Genomic DNA, 15,864 nt, shown 5'->3' with positions numbered 1-15,864 from the left:
CACGGAGTTAGAAACAATCACAGCTCCCAGATAAACACACGGACAGAAATCTGTCCATTTATTCCCTTTTTACAGAAGAATCTTCATAAACAACATTTTTTTTGTTTTAATCTGTTTAATAAACAAACTCTAAGAATATCTTCTTAATCTACAGGATTTAATAAAACAAAATCACCATTTTCTCTTAAACTTCTCACCTTAAACACATGAATAAAAATAAAAACTTAAATGTTTTTATTTCAGGTTAACAAAGTTTTGTTTTTTCCTGTTTTGATGTGCCTTTTTTTAAATTATTTTATATGGATTTTAACCATTTTGCTGTAAATTTGTTATTTTTATTTGTTATAATTATTTGTTAACTCTTGTTTGTTTTTTATTTGTTTGTTTGTGTTTTGAAAAATCTGCGCTAAAAGCCGATTTCTGGCGCACTGTGTGTGTGTGTGTGGTGGGAGGAGAAGGGTGGTGGTGGTGGGGGGGTGAACTCTATGACCTCCGCACGTGTCTGCCCGCCGCCTGTGACGTCACGCGGCTCCGGTTGGAGCGCACGGAGCGCATTGTTTGCGGCGCGCCGCCGCTCCTGAGCGCAAACAGGAGGAGGGGAAAAAAGGGAGGTTTTTTTTATTTTTATTTTTTTATTTTCATTCTCATTCCTTCTCTCCCTTCTTTTATTTGTTCCCTGAGAAACGGAGCCGTGTCTCTTTAAACATAGAGGCCCCTCCATCTGATCCCGGAGCTCCAATCAGCGGCCGGAGCTGCTCCTCCGCATCTCTGCGCGTCGGAGCGACGGCAGCTCCGACCGAGGAGAGGAGAGGGAGAGAGAGGAGGAGAGAGAGGGGGAGAGAGGGAGCAGGAGCCGGAGAAATGGGACAAACCCGAGGCGCTGTTCATGGCGACAGGCGAACCGGGGAGGAAGGAGTTATTCCGGGACTCCTCTGAGCCTCCAAACGTTGGATCAAAATGGTGAGCTGCTGCGGGGCAGAGGAGGTGCGCGTCTCTCCTGGGCTTGTTGGGGGGGTTTGGGTTTGTTTGGGGGTTTTTGTTCTCCCTTTTCTCCCTCCCCTTCACCTCCTGCGCATTCGAGGAGAACTTGTGCGCGAAGTTTTTGGAACTTGCCACAAAGCAGCGCAAGTTGGGAGCTGCTCCTCCTCCTCCTCCCCCTCTGGAAGGAGGAAGGAGGCGCAGAAGGAGTTAAATAGTTTCACCTCGGGACGCCTCAGGGTCGTGGCTGGTGGAGGTGGAGCAGGTGCTGGGCAGGAGCAGGAGCTTTAGCTGCTGAAACAGCTAGAGCTCCTCCTCCTCCTCCTCCTCCTGCTGCTGCTGCCTCCAGCGGGGAGGTGTTGGGATGCATAATCCCAGCTGCTGCGCTCACATCTGGAGGCTCAGGTCGATATCTGGGTCGGGTCAGCCCGGTGCCTCTCTGTGCTCCTCCTCGCCCCCCCCCAGCTTTCTGCTGGAACGTGCTGGAGGTGCAGGAGGTGAACGCCGGGCCCTCTGTGTTGACCTGAAAAGTCGGGCCAAACGGAACGCGGCGAACGCCAGGACAACCGGGCCTTGGAGCTGGACTTGACGGCGGCAGCGTTTCCTCCTCTTCGGCGTCACGGAGGAGCCGAGGAGAGCACCTCCTGTCCCGTTCCGGTCTGAGAACGACGTCGTCTAAAAACCCGTAGAGTCTTTCCTGCATTGATGGAGCCGTTCCAGATGTATGAGCTGCTCATGTAAGAGGCACTAATGCACCCCCATACCATCAGAGAGGCAGGTCTTTGAGCTGTTTGCTGGTCCCGCTCCTCCTTAACATGGAGGACGTGTCTCTCTGTGGCGTCTGACCTCAGAACAGTTCTCCTCTTTGCTTCAGTTTCTGGACGGTGTTCACTTCTTTGCCTGATAGAGCTTTAACTCGTATCTGTGGTCGTCGGGGCGAGCCGTGTTTGTCGACGTGTTCTGCTGTAGATTCTCAGGCATCCAGGATATAGTTAAATATTTCAAAAACGACAAAAGACAGAAAAAGCCAAAAGTGACGACGGAGCTGAAGGGTTGGACGCTGTGACGGTTCGAGGAGCTGAAAGGACGTTGATGGGGTCAGATTACGGAGCAGGAACTGAAAACAATACGCCGACTCGGCATTTAGAATTAGCAATAATAATCAAATAATGACCAAGTGATTCAGAACAGGCGCAAACACACAAAATATTTCAAAAACAAAACAACTAGCAGTAAAAAATGGATGCAAAATTACCACGAAATGCTACATTGATATATAAACTACAGAAAAATGGAGATAAATTTACTAAAAGGTAAGAAGAAAAGCCCAGAACAGACAAAGATTGACTCTAAACGATTAGAATCAACGACAAAGAAGCTTTTGACCCATTCTTCTGTGTAAATAAATCGCTCTGAGCCCGAACGCTTCGTGTCGATCCTGTCGTGGTTCTGTGACCCATTCGGGGGCCCGACACTCCGCCCTGAGGCGCCCCGTCCTGCAGCCCGAGGTCTCCGGGAAGCCGCCACCGCCGCTCCCCCGTCCTCCCCTGACGGCTGAACGGTCCTTCAGGTCCAGAACGAGCCACCGGGCCTCGGACCCGAGGTTTTATCCAACCGTGTTTGGTGACTTCTCTCGTTTTTTTTTTTTTTTAATCGGAGAGGACTTTTAGCCACACCGGTGGATCTGATGATCGCCGCTTTACTTTTAGTTGAATACATCTGAAGTTAGAAATCACCCTTTTCATTCATTCATTCATTTTTTCATTCATTCATTCATCTGATTTCCATCCCAGATTACACCTCAGTCCTTCCAGGAAGTCACTTTATGATAAATGAGACCTGAATCCTGCAGGAATCCTCTCCTCTCCTTTCTGCCGTTTCTGAAAGGTTCGAAGGAACAGATAAGGTCTTTTGAACTGTGAACAGTTATTATCTTACCTGCTGCAGATGGCTCTGTGATCGAACTCGATACGTTGGTGAAACGGGCTTTGATTGTGTCTGGATTGACGAGCTAAAGGCTGGTCTGAGCGGCCGTTCAAACAACTCAAATTTCAGAGAACAAACAAGAATTGGATCCTTTTTTTTCTCAAATTGAAACTATTTCGGCTTTTGCTTTTAGGTTTACGTTTCTCGCCGTTCTACCTTTTCTTGACAGCCGATGCTCCTCCTCTTAGTGTTTTCCTCTCGTTAATAACACACACACACACGCCTCTCCCCCTGAGTCGTCTTACGAAGGCGTTCACGACGCAAAACATCGTCCTCGCCACGTCTTTCTGTCCTCTGCAACCCTGGCTGGAAGATGGCGGACGATGGACGGGGTGTTTCAGCGACCCATCTTTGTTTTCCCCGTGAGACGTGTGTGTGTGTGTGTGTTGGGCGTTGGCTTGGGAACAGTGTGTTAGGACTCCAGCAGGGTGTGTGTGTGTCGATGCCAGCACCACGGGCCTCCTCTCTCGGCCCCGCCCTCCTGACTCAGCGCTTCCTCCCGCGGCTCTGGGAGAAAAAAAACAAAACTTTCTGGCAGAGCGTCGGCGCCGGACGCTCTGTCCTCCCAACGCCGTCCTCTTTCAGCACCCCACACTCACACACACACACACAGCATCCGGTTCGCTCAAAGTCAAACCGCCGAAAGGTTGGACGCCGAGACAATGCCCCTGCTGCGCTCCTTTACCTGTTTTTTGTTTGCGCGCCTCAATTTCACGGCCGGGTGAACGCGCGCCGCTCGCAGATTGGCTCGTCACCCGCGGTGGCATTAACATATAGATGGAGACGCGGGTCCAAACAGTCCCGATCAGGCTGCAGAGGAGCGCGGATTACGGCTGATAATATTGTCTTTATTAATTGCAGCCGGCAGCCGGCGATGTGAAGTGTTTTTAACGAGCTGAGGGCGATAAAATAATTAGACTTTTATCTGGATCCGTCCCAGTTTTACCCCGAAAGTTTCCAATGGACTTTTTTTGGGGGCGGGGGGGATTTTCGGCAGCTTCGGTCGAAGTGGACCTGAATTTTTTTTTTTTTTTTGTCTTGCCGTTTAACTCTGAGCTCTGTGTTTGTTTTGGTCCTGGGTTTGCCTCTTTCCGATCATTTTTGCGCCTTTTGTCCTGGCTCTCCTCGTGGCGGGAATTTTGGGTCCATGTTTTGCAGTTTTCTGCTGGTTTCATCGTAACCCGACATCTTTCTGTCCGTTCTGTCTTTATGTGTCAGCTCTTGTAGTTACACTCGTCTCTTGTTGCCCTTTTGTCTCGTTTTGTGCTTCTTTATTCTACTTTTTTTCTGCTTTTTGTCATTTTGTAACTCATCACAGTTGGCTAAGAGGGGACTTAAAAATCATCCTGTGAGCTGGATAACTTGAAGAATAATCAACATACCGACTTCCATTTTGGTGTGTGGACACGTTTAGGCATAAGTAAGGTTGATATCGAAAATTGGGTTGCCACGTCAAAATCCAAGATGGCCACCAACATCTTTATACACCTGGCTATAGTTTCCTCGCATAAATGGGCACTCCATTTATGTGAGGAAACTATAATTTTAAGCAAAATAAAAAGTAGAAAGCAGAGTTTCCTCACGTGATTGGGGTGGCCGAAGATTCATTTACAGCGGCCACCGTTTGCCACCCTCTGGTTCCACCGCTGGTGGCGCTCTGCACCGCCTCGGACAGCGAATCATCACCACAGGAAGTTAAATAAGTTCTCCTTCCAAATCTTTATCAGCACAGATGTAACGGAGGATTTCATCCCTTGTGGAAAACTTTCTCTGAACTCTGAAACACGCCAACATGCAGCTGAGCACCGTCAGCCTGTCTGAGCGTCTCTCCTGATGCTTTCGTTCTCGGAATCAAACGATATCAACACTAAAGGACGTAAATTTGGACGCCCTGTTTGGTTCCAGTCAAGAAAAAAACGCTCATCTCACTTGTTCTATCCAAGTTCCAGACCGCCCCTCCATCCGTCTCATTTCTGAGGATTAAAGCGTCCCACACATTTCAGGACCCCATGGTCTGCTGAGCACCCAGAGGACACGGCATCACTCGTTACCCTGATGACTTTTTAACGGCGGCCCGACCGCTCCTCGCCTGGAAGGACGTGCCCTTGTCTCCGTCTGTTTGTTTGTGTTTACGCCGCAGCTCAGCCCCTTCCCGCCACGTGAAGGGAGGCCTGACGTGACGGTGAAGCTGCACGCGGGCGCTCTCCTGAGCAGAGAGCTCGTCACGTTCGGCTCCCGCGGTGACTCAGGGATCTGTGCGTGTGTGTGTGTGTGTGCAGAGGGCGGGAGCGCCGCCGTCTCTTTGCCACAGAGGAAGATGAGGCCCGACGCGGTGCCCGCTCTCCTCCCTCTGGGTGTCAGTCACGCCAAGCCTCGTCAGCAGGAGGCCACTTTTAAAGAGTGCAAGAAAATCTGCCTCCGTGGAAGCAAAACATCGGGGAAGACGAGAAGCCCTCAGAGAGCCCACAGATCCGGATCAGGGTCTGGATCAGCACCAGAATCTAATCCTGGGTCTTTTGTTTTAACCCCAACACTTCCTGAACATTTCATCCAAATCTGCTCCTAAGTTTTTACCTGATCTTTCTGACAAACGGACACAACCGGGAACAGAACTTTCTTGGTGGAGGCAACAAAAGGGTCACATGTGAGAGCATTACCTGTGACCTATGACCTTTGACCCCATGAACCTTAAAATCAACAGGCATCGTCTTTGACCCATGAGGTGTCCAGCTGTGCAGTTGGACATTCCTACGTCACGCTGCTGCCGAGTTAGAGCTGTGATGTTGACCTTTGACCCCATGACCTTGAAATCAACCACGATCACCCTTGACCTGAGAGGTGGGGTTACCTGTGACCTTTAACCCCATGGACCTTGAAACCAAAAGTCATCGTCTTTGACCCATGAGGTGTCCAGCTGCGCAGCTTAATGTTCCTCCGAGTTAGAGCACCAGGTCATCTGTGAGCTTGACCTTTGACCCCGTCACCATGAAATCAATCGTGATCACCCTCGACCCATGAGGTGTCCAGCTGTGGAGTTTAACGTTCTTGTTATACAGCTGCAGAGTCGGAGCACGGGCTGATCTGTGACCTTTAACCTTTTTGACCGGATCACGGTTAAACTCTAACCACTTGTTCCATGTTTGATGTTTCCGGAAAAGTTCCTGAAAATCCGTTCATAACTTTTTTAACTATCTTGTCGACAGACAGACCTGACCTTGGCGGAGGTGACTAATCTCTGGGTTTGCGTCTCCTCTGGCGCCACATGAAGAACCACGCAGACGTCGCATTCGCTCTGACAGGAAGTTATCGCCGTAGTTTTAAAGGACCGACGCTCCGTTCGACTGATTTTCTGCTTTCGCAATCAGTCCGACATTCATTTCGCTTTGTTACTAAAGCAGAAACTATGCAATTAAAAAGAATTGCTCGTGAAAGGTTATTGGGAGATGGTAAAAAAGGAAGTAGGAAAAATATTACACCTGAATCTGAACATGGAAATTTATAGAGTGGTTCTAGAGGATGTTACCTTTCCAACAGAAGATACTAATACAAAATATATGTTGAGAGCCCTGGTGTTGATAGCTCATAAGGTGATCACTGTGAACTGGCTGAAACCACATTCGCCAACCTTGGAACAATGGGTCCAGAGACTGAGGACTGTCAACCTGATGGAAGACTTAACAGCAACCTTGAGGCTGCGGAAAGACATTTATGATAAAAGATGGACCTCTGTAAATTTGTACTTGGGACAACAGGTTTGACTATTTCTTTATTTTTGGTCTGATACTGTCTGGAAGATCTGTGTTAGAAGTTATTTTTGTATTTCTGTACTTATGTTGCAATGTAAAGGTATGTTACACAATTGTGGGCTATGTCAGAGAATTGTTCAAATAAAAGTTCAAAAAAAAAAGAATTGCTCGGATCAGAAGCTGTCACTCCGCGCCACAAAGCGATTCCCACGGCAGCAGGTGACGGCGTCCCGTTATTCAGACCCCCCTCCCCCTTTCTTGCCCGGAGTCTGAAATAATGTTTGACCCGTGTCAGATCTGCCCCGGCTTTTGATTCTTGGTATTGATTTTTATCTCTCAGAAAGCCAAATATGTGCAGAAAAAAAAAAAATGAAAGGAATGGTTACAGAAGTTCAGCAGTTTGCATGCAGACGGAGGAAGCTTTTTAACCCTCTGCAGGGATTTTTTAAAGTTCGTTTTTACAACCTCCCCTTCTTTGCTTTATCGATGCGTCCGTGACTCCGAGCTGCACTCTGACTTCGCGGATGCCTCAGTCAGCGAGCAAACAAGACAGCTTGATTTTTCAGACCGGTAGTTTAAAAGAAGGCCCCTTCGGTTTGTTTGGCATCGACTGGGTCCGGTTAATAGAAGGAGGAGGCACCGCGGGACACCCGGGGTTGGTTGTTCAGGCTGTGCGGACTTTATAAAGCCGTAAATCCAGCCGACGGTGTGGGAGAGAAGCGGCCTTCTCTGCAGAGGAATCACACGGCGGCTTCGGCCTCGGGCTCCGTCTGGCCCCGCTCCACGAGCCGAGGTTCTGCCAAGAAGAAGTCCTCCCATTTTGAGCTGCGAGACGTTCTGAGTCACTCAGAGCTTTTAATTAAAACAGCGCCGCCTCGATTGTCTCTCCTAAAGTCAGTCTTCCTTTAAAACTTGGACAGCTTTGACACGAGCTGGCGTGAAGCCCTCTCATACGTCAGCCGAACAAGAAACAAACAAAAAGGGTGTGATATCGTGTAATTAAGGAGCCTCCATCAGGCTAATTGGCGAGACGTTCGGAAGGGAAAATGCGACGACAGCGCGGCAAATCGGTGCTCAGAGTTAATGTGCTACAATAACAATGTTTAATGGGCTGTCAACTGGTGGCTCCCGGGTTATTTACAGGCCGCAAGGTTGATCTAGCCGGCACAGGAAGTGGTAAAAAATTCATAAAATATGCATCATTTGACATAGAAGTAAGCAGCTCAGCTTGAAAGTTGGTAATAATAATCATACTTGAGAAAACCCAAGTTTGAGTCCCACATAAACCATGCTAACTACTGAGACGTAGACGTCAAAAAAAACATTGGTTTTTAGACCAAATTTAGTCCGATTAGACGTCTGTGGACAGTTTAGATGTTGTTCAGACATCTTTTTTATCCCAAAATACTGATTGATTGTCTTATTTAAAATTGCTGTGTTGCATTTATCTTAATTTTCTCCATATTTAGGTGATTGATGTATAACTGATAACTGAAATAAATAAAACAGATTGGCCATTCGTACCAGAAACACGACTAACTAAAGGCTACTTGTTAGAAAGAATAAATCCTAAAACGAGTTTTAGGATAAGATTGGATCAGTGGTTAAGTAGTTGTGACCTTCAATTGTAAAAAAAAATGTCATGGTTGTCGTTTCGTTGCATGATCTTCATTGACTGAATGGAGTTAAACCAGTTAAAAGGGGATTTATATTTATATTTCCTGTAGCGAAGACGGGAAGGATTTTATGGGGCTAAAATGCATCAACCTTGAGAGCTGCCATGTGAAAGTGGCCCTCCGAGGCAGAAGGGTTCCCTCGCGTTCCTTCCTGTCTTCGGCCGGCGGTGAAATGATTTGCGTTTTAGGAGCAACGCAAAGCTTTGATTGAAGCCATTTTAAATGATGCCCCTTGTTGGGAGCGTCAGTAATCCCCCTGCCGGCACCGCCACCAGGCGTGTGTTTGTCACAGGTCAGGCCACGGATGAATAATGTATGATGAGACATCTGACATGGAGGCTGGTGAAAGGTGGCGCTCCTCTAATGATGGCAAACAAGCTCTCTGGCTGACATTTCAGGCAGGGAAGGGGATGATAGGAGGAGAACCGGGGGAGTCCGATTAGGCTTCCAAGCAGTCGCTCAGCTTGTTTGGTTAATATGATGATGAATTGTGAGAAAATTGCTTCGTGTCTGCATAATGTGACATCCACAACAGCTGCGTGGTGATACTTTCTACTTAATTAAACACATCTGTCTGGATGAAAGTAATGTGATTATAAATTTACCAAAAAGTCTCTGCGCCAATTAGGAGACCCCTGATGAACATTTGAAGCGCCTGTCTTTGAATGTTTTTATTTCCATAAAAAAAAAAGAAGGGAAGAACAGTTTGTTTAGGTTTGGTTTAATTTTTTTTTTCATATTATAAGTAAACATTAATCTGTAAAAGAGCTTTAAATGTCTACAAGGAAGGAATATTACCATGCAGGCAACACAAAAGTTACAGTTTTACTAAATTCATATCAATAAGTAAAAAAAAAAGGTTTACTTGGTTATGCAAACACATTAGCCATGTTAGCATGTAAGCTAACGATGTAGTCAAGAAGCAACTCATAAATCTGAAACTTCGCTTTCCACCCCCCAAACAGTTTATTTATGTTTGCTTTATGTTAATGTCTCATTCTGTGTAAATATAAAACTGTAAAAAAGTTGTAAAAGAGAATAATTCAGTTAAATACAACAGTAAAGACTATGTAAGCAGTATTAGCATCTAAGCTAACGGTGTAGTCAAGATGCAACTCGTAAGTATGAAATGTTGCTTTCCACGCTCCAAACACTATTTGTGTTGGCCTTATGTTTCTGTCTGATTCTATATAAAGATAAAATTGTAAAACAAAACAAAAAATTAAAAAATTACTTTGTAAAGGAGAATAATTCAGTCAAATACTGAACTATGTTAGCCGTGTTAGCATGTAAGCTAACGGTGTAGTCAAGATGCGACTCGTAAGTGTGAAATGTCCCTTTCACTCCCAAACAGTTTATTTGTGTTTGGCTTATGTTTCTGTCTGATTCTGTGTAAACATAAAACTGTAAAAGAGAATAACGCCGTCAAATACAGCAGTCAAGACTATGTTAGCCGTGTTAGCATGTAAGCTAACGGTGCATTAAACAAACGCGTGGACCAGATTTAATAAAACTGGCCTTGAGTCATGACTTGAATAACAAATTTGATGACTTTTGACTCAAATTGACAAATACTTGGTGTGATTGTTTCCACAAATCACTTTTAGAGGTAGTTTGAGAACGCATTTTCAAACTTAGAATGAAATAAACCTAAAACAATGGATGTTTTGATGCACGGCAATATGGCAGCAGCTGTTTTTTGCCTGTTTGTTGATTTGGTTTTATGGCACTGATGAAGTGTTAGTCTGGTAAAAGTTCCCATGAACAGGTGGAGTAAAGGAAAAAAAATTTTTTTAAAAAGAGTTGTGGGTGTTTTTATATTGGATCCTCCTCGTCCTTGAAGCCTTTGGCCACGTCGTTCCATTCGAAGTCCGGAAGACGCCGCAGATCATTATCGCCGCAGGGAGAAGAACTTCTAGCCTGCAACTTACACTCGATCTGATTAACGCCGCTGCGTTTCGCCCTTGGGCGGCGTCTGCAGCCTCGCGCTGGGAGAGATAACCCGATCGGCGCTCGTCTCACTCCGAGTCCAATTTAGCAGCTCAGATGTATGAATAAATCTAACACTCCGTAATTGAATTCTTCAAACGGAGCAGAATCTCAAGGTTAGGCCCAAATGCAAATCAATTTCCCTGCCTGAACAAAGACAAAACATTATTCCCGATTCCCAAAAATCCAATGTTTATAATTGAAATTAGCTAAAAACTTTTTATTTCTTCCCTCCTGTTCGACTCTAAATACTACAAAACAAATGGATCAATCGTTACAAGACTCGTACCGACGCTCTTTCTACTTGTTTGGGGCGGATTATTTAGTATTTTGTCAGCGTAGCTTCCCCGATTATCTCACCGGACGTGTTTTGTCGTGTGCAGGATTCATCACGGGGAGGGTGTGTGTAGAGCGGGTGTGCTGCAAGATCCCCCCTAATAGGAGGAAAATGGCTCTGAATACCAATGCAGACGAGTCAGTCCTCACAGAGAGAGACCAGACATGGGGTTTCTGTCGGTGTGTGTGTGTGTGTGTGTGTGTGCGATGTTTGCTGTTCTGTCCTCACTTGCATCCCGTCTGGATCGAAACCCTGCCCTTCCTGTGCTAAAATAAACCCACCTTGGGAGGTGGAGGACCTTGCACAGAGTGCTGATTGTTACACCTTTTTTTTTTTTTTTTTTTTGTGCCGACTCCGCTTTAAACCGCTCGGAGAGTTTTGCTTCTCTGCTTGTTTGTTTAAATTTTGCTTCCTGGTTTTAATACTTTCTACACTTTTGTGCAAATTCATCCCCCTTAATATGAAAAACGCTCATAGACCGAACGATAACAATCTTTCCAGACGTTCCTTAACCCCTCCTGCTGCCCTTCGGTCAAAGTGACTCCGGAGGCCTCGGTCAAATTTAATCACGATGTTTATTCTGGGATATGTTTCTGTTTGTTAAATATAGGCAGGCCCGTTCTGAGGCCTCGTGGGTCATTTTGAGGGTGGTAAAAACTGCAGCGATGGTTTTGGGTTTGTCGTCTCGTTAAACACAGTGGGGGGGAGATAATGTTTCTTTAAAGTCCGTAAGAGCTGATTTTCCTCCTTTTTGGAGCCTTTTCTGTTCAATCTTGGGAAACTGTAACTTCAGGGGCCTTTCAGCCAAACGCCTGGCGGAAACTTTTCCTCTAGATATCACTTAATCGCACACACGAAGCGTAGTGCCACCATTTTGAATCCGACTTACGCAAAAATGGAAAACGAACCTGTTAGAGAGAGAATCATGGGTTGTTCTCTGCAGAAAGGTTTATATCTTTTTTTAAGATCATTTATGAGTCTTAATTCTAATCCATCTATCCATTATCTGCCGCTTGTTCCGGACCACCTCTTCCAGCTTTTCCAGGAGGATTCCCAGGCGTTCCCAGGCCAGCTAAGAGACGTAGTCTCTCCAGCGTGTCCTGGGTCCTTTCCAGGGTCCCAGTTGGACATGCCCGGAACACCTCCCTAAGGAGGCGTCATGGGGACATTCTTACCAGACGCCCGAGCCACCTCAGCTGGCTCCTCTCAATGAGGAGGAGCAGCGGCTCTACTCCAGGTCCCTCCTGGATAACCGAACTTCTCACCCTGTCTCCACCTGTATCCGTGATCTCATTCTTTCGGTCACTAAACAAAGTTTCTGACCACAGGTGAGGGTGGGAACGTAAACCGACCAGTAAACCGAGAGTTTTGCCTCGCAGCTAAGCTCCCTCTCCACAGCTTTTTTTTACTGCTCCTGTTAGTATTCGCAGCAGCGTAAAAGCTTGTGTTTGATTGTTTCTCTCCTTGTCTTTCAGCTCATAGTGGAGAAGACCACAGACTTCCCCTCTGCTGAGTTCTCTCTGGTGGAGGATGTGGCTCTGCACTTCACCTGTTTGATGGACCGGCTGAACGAGCAGCGCCTCTTCCAGCCCGGCCTGTGTGACGTCGACATCGTTCTGGTGCACCACCGCAGCACCTTCCCGGCTCACAAGGGCGTGCTGGCGGCCTACAGCCCCTTCTTCCACTCGCTCTTCGCCCAGAGCAAGCAGCTGCGGCGCGTGGACCTGTCGCTGGACGCCCTGACGTCGCAGGGCTTCCAGCAGATCCTCGACTTCATCTACACCTCCAAGCTGCTGGTGAGCAGCAGCACCGTCGGCGAGGTGCTCGACGCCGCCACCCTGCTCCAGATGAGCGACATCGCAGCCTCCTGCCGGGATCTCATAAGCAGCCACTTGCTGGGAGCCGCCGGCCGTGACATGGCCGACCCGGAGGAGCCGGGCGCCGTGGCCGCGTCTCCCGGCCAGCTGTACCGGGAGATCAAGCAGGAGTCGGAGCTCGGCAGGGTGTACGCGAGGGACGGCGGCGGTCCCTTCTCTGTCAGGGTGGAGGAGCTGGGCAAGTCGGCGTCGCAGGCTGAGCAGTACTACCAGGAGGAGAGGGGGTCGGGGGGTGTGGCCGGCGCGGGCGTGGCGGCCAACGGAGAGGAGTCGAAGGCGGCGGACGGTCACCCGTCCTTCAACAGGGATCAGATCATCGTTGAGGTCAACCTCAACAACCAGACTCTGAATGTCTCAAAGGGATTAGAGGGGAAGTCGGCCACAGTTACGGACTCCATGTTTGGTTGTTGCCACGGCGACGAGCGAGACGCCGACGGTGACGAGGACAACGAGGCGGAGAGCAATGAAGCTGGGGAAGAGGATGCTGAAGACCTAAAGAGGGGTGACGTGCTGGGGCGAAGCAGCGAGGAGGAGGAGGAGGAGGATGAAGAGGAGGAGGAGAACACCCTTAACATTCCAGGATTAGAGCAGCTCATCGTTCTGGACCGACCCCGCCGGGGCGCCGCCGCCTTGACCATAGCGGGCGCCGCCGCCGCCATGCGGCAGACGCTGGCGGAGGCCACGCTCGCCAACCGAAGGCGGAGCGGCAGGGGGCCGCCGGACGGCGAGGGCCCGGGCCCGAAGGCGAGGCTGGAGGAGAAGCAGCACTTCGCGTGCAGGAAGTGCCCGCGCGTCTTCAACAACCGCTGGTACCTGGAGAAGCACCTGAACGTCACGCACAGCCGCATGCAGATCTGCAGCCACTGCGGGAAACGCTTCCTGCTGGAGAGCGAGCTGCTGCTGCACCAGCAGACGGACTGCGAGAGGAGCATCCAGGTAGGACTTGCACCGTTTCCGAGCGCCGCTTCCTGCTGGAGGCCAGATTAAAACCAGCCGAGCCGCAGGACCCCTGCTGTGGGTTTGAAGATGATGTCGCTGCTTTAATCTGCTGACTCTAATTGCCTCTCTGCCACAGTACTTGTTGAAGCGTCGGCACAAACGCAACTTCTCACCCCCTCTCTTCCCCCCGTTTTTATTTTTTAAAGTGCGCGACGTGCGGCAAGGCCTTCAAGAAGCTGTGGTCGCTGCACGAGCACAACAAGATCATCCACGGCTACGCCGAGAAGAAGTTCTCCTGCGAGATCTGCGAGAAGAAGTTCTACACCATGGCTCACGTCAGGAAGCACATGGTTGGTGAGTGGCAGCGGGGCGGTTAATCCTTCCTCCACGGCGGCATGCTCGTTACGCAGGATTTGTTTTGGGCGTTTCTTTCCTTTCTCCCTTTTTTTCCCGGGGCAGATAAGCATCTTTTTTTTTTCCCCCCAAGGCGAGCTCGCTGCGCTGTTCATCCACTAAGGAAGGCTTTAAATAAAGTTTCTAAATGCTGATTTGATATAATATATTCAAAAGCATCACACTCTTTTTACTGGATGTAACAGAAACGAGTAGAAAATGCATTTTTTAGTGATAAATTCTGTAAATTATCTTTTTATTAAACACTGATGTTTATATATTTATAAAAGGCCACATTTATTAATAATATTTACTCTCTGTAAAAATGTAAATTTAATGAAAATCCCAATAAACTGGGATGTAGTTCCTATTTAGAGTTGCGTATTTGTGTAAAAAATGGGCTTTTGTAAAGAAAAAGGATCCAAAACTTTTAATTTGAAAGCCTGGAGAGGAAGTAATGTTTAAATTTGACTGAATTGGCTGTGAATTATCACACAGAAGTGATTACCCAGTGAAACTACTCCCTTTATCTAATCCTCTGTGTGTGTGTGTGCAGCCCACACGAAGGACATGCCGTTCACCTGCGAGACGTGCGGGAAGTCCTTCAAGCGCAGCATGTCCCTGAAGGTCCACTCGCTGCAGCACTCGGGCGAGAAACCCTTCAAGTGTGAGGTTTGGGCTCCGTCTAAACGCTGCAGACTTCAGCCTCAACAACACCGACCTGCTCCGCTTAAGGTGTAGGAACAGCAGATGGGGCGGGGCGTCCATGATGAGTGGCGTGGGAACAGTCCGCTGAAAATCAGTGGACAGTAGCTTAGCTTCGCTTAGCATTAAAGGCGCTAACATAATACGAGCAGTTTGAATGTATAGTTTAACGTTCACCTTCTTTTTCAAAGGTTGGCTTAGAGACTTACTAAGTTTGTTTAATAAACCGTAACCGTAACTGATTATCAGCTCCGGGACGCCTCGGTGTAAAAGTCTCCGCCGTGTCCCGTTTTTCAGAACTGCAGCGAGCGCTTCCAGTACAAATACCAGCTGCGTTCCCACATGAGCATCCACATCGGACACAAGCAGTTCATGTGCCAGTGGTGCGGCAAGGACTTCAACATGAAGCAGTACTTTGACGAGCACATGAAGACGCACACGGGTGAGTTCGGCCGATCGGGCGCTGCCGACTGACTCTCATGGTCGAAGGAGAAGCTCTAAAAACGCTCACAAGTCCACCTTTTTGTTCCTGTCGGGTCGAATGCGAGCGTCGAAGTGACGCAGGATATTTAGAGGATTTTGGGGAAGCTGTTCCAACTGGTTTAAACCAGAGGTCACTTTGACCCGAGAGCAGCAGGAGGGGTAAATGAAGCCCTACGCTGCTTCAGAGTTAGAGCACTAGGTCAGCTGTGGTGTTGACCTTTGACCCCACAAGCTTGAAATCAATCGTGATCACACTTGACCTAACAAATTTCAATTTGTTTATAACTTTTTGAGTCAGATAGACAGATGGACGGACAGACAGACAGACAGACAGTCGGACGGACGGACAGTCAGACAGACGGATGGACAGTCAGACAGTCGGACGGACGGATGGACAGACAGACAGACAGACAGACAGACAGACAGACAGACCTTGGTGGAGGTGATGACATAAAGCAGTTGTTAAACCTGAAGTGTTTTAAGTTGCGCTAAGCGGCTCGTGTTTCTGTTCCGCAGGAGAGAAACCGTACATCTGCGAGATCTGTGGGAAGAGCTTCACCAGTCGGCCCAACATGAAGCGCCACCGCCGCACCCACACTGGCGAGAAGCCGTACCCCTGCGAGGTGTGCGGCCAGCGCTTCCGCTTCTCCAACATGCTGAAGGCCCACAGGGAGAAATGCTTCCACGTCACCAACCCCTCCCCGGTTTCGTCCAGCGGCGACCCGCCGGCCGCGGACTCTTCCGCTCAGGCCCCC

General features: G+C 48.3%; 1 protein-coding gene across 1 annotated transcript in view; it reads left to right on the top strand.

The window, feature by feature from the left end:
* The first annotated feature begins 449 nt into the window (after positions 1–449).
* Positions 450–15,864, top strand: part of zbtb47b (zinc finger and BTB domain containing 47b) — a 19,423-nt gene continuing 4,008 nt past the window's right edge. The window contains 6 exon segments of the mRNA XM_025003847.2: positions 450–960; positions 12,188–13,525; positions 13,735–13,882; positions 14,478–14,593; positions 14,924–15,068; positions 15,626–15,864. The exon segment at positions 15,626–15,864 is cut by the window's right edge and continues 6 nt beyond it. Coding sequence (XP_024859615.2) covers positions 958–960; positions 12,188–13,525; positions 13,735–13,882; positions 14,478–14,593; positions 14,924–15,068; positions 15,626–15,864 — 1,989 coding nt within the window. The 5' untranslated portion in view covers positions 450–957.

This window comes from Kryptolebias marmoratus, linkage group LG21 (genome assembly GCF_001649575.2).
Source record: "Kryptolebias marmoratus isolate JLee-2015 linkage group LG21, ASM164957v2, whole genome shotgun sequence".
Lineage (NCBI taxonomy): Eukaryota > Metazoa > Chordata > Actinopteri > Cyprinodontiformes > Rivulidae > Kryptolebias > Kryptolebias marmoratus.
The sequence above is the reverse complement of the archived record's forward strand: the minus strand, read 5'-3'. Positions and strand labels throughout refer to the sequence as shown.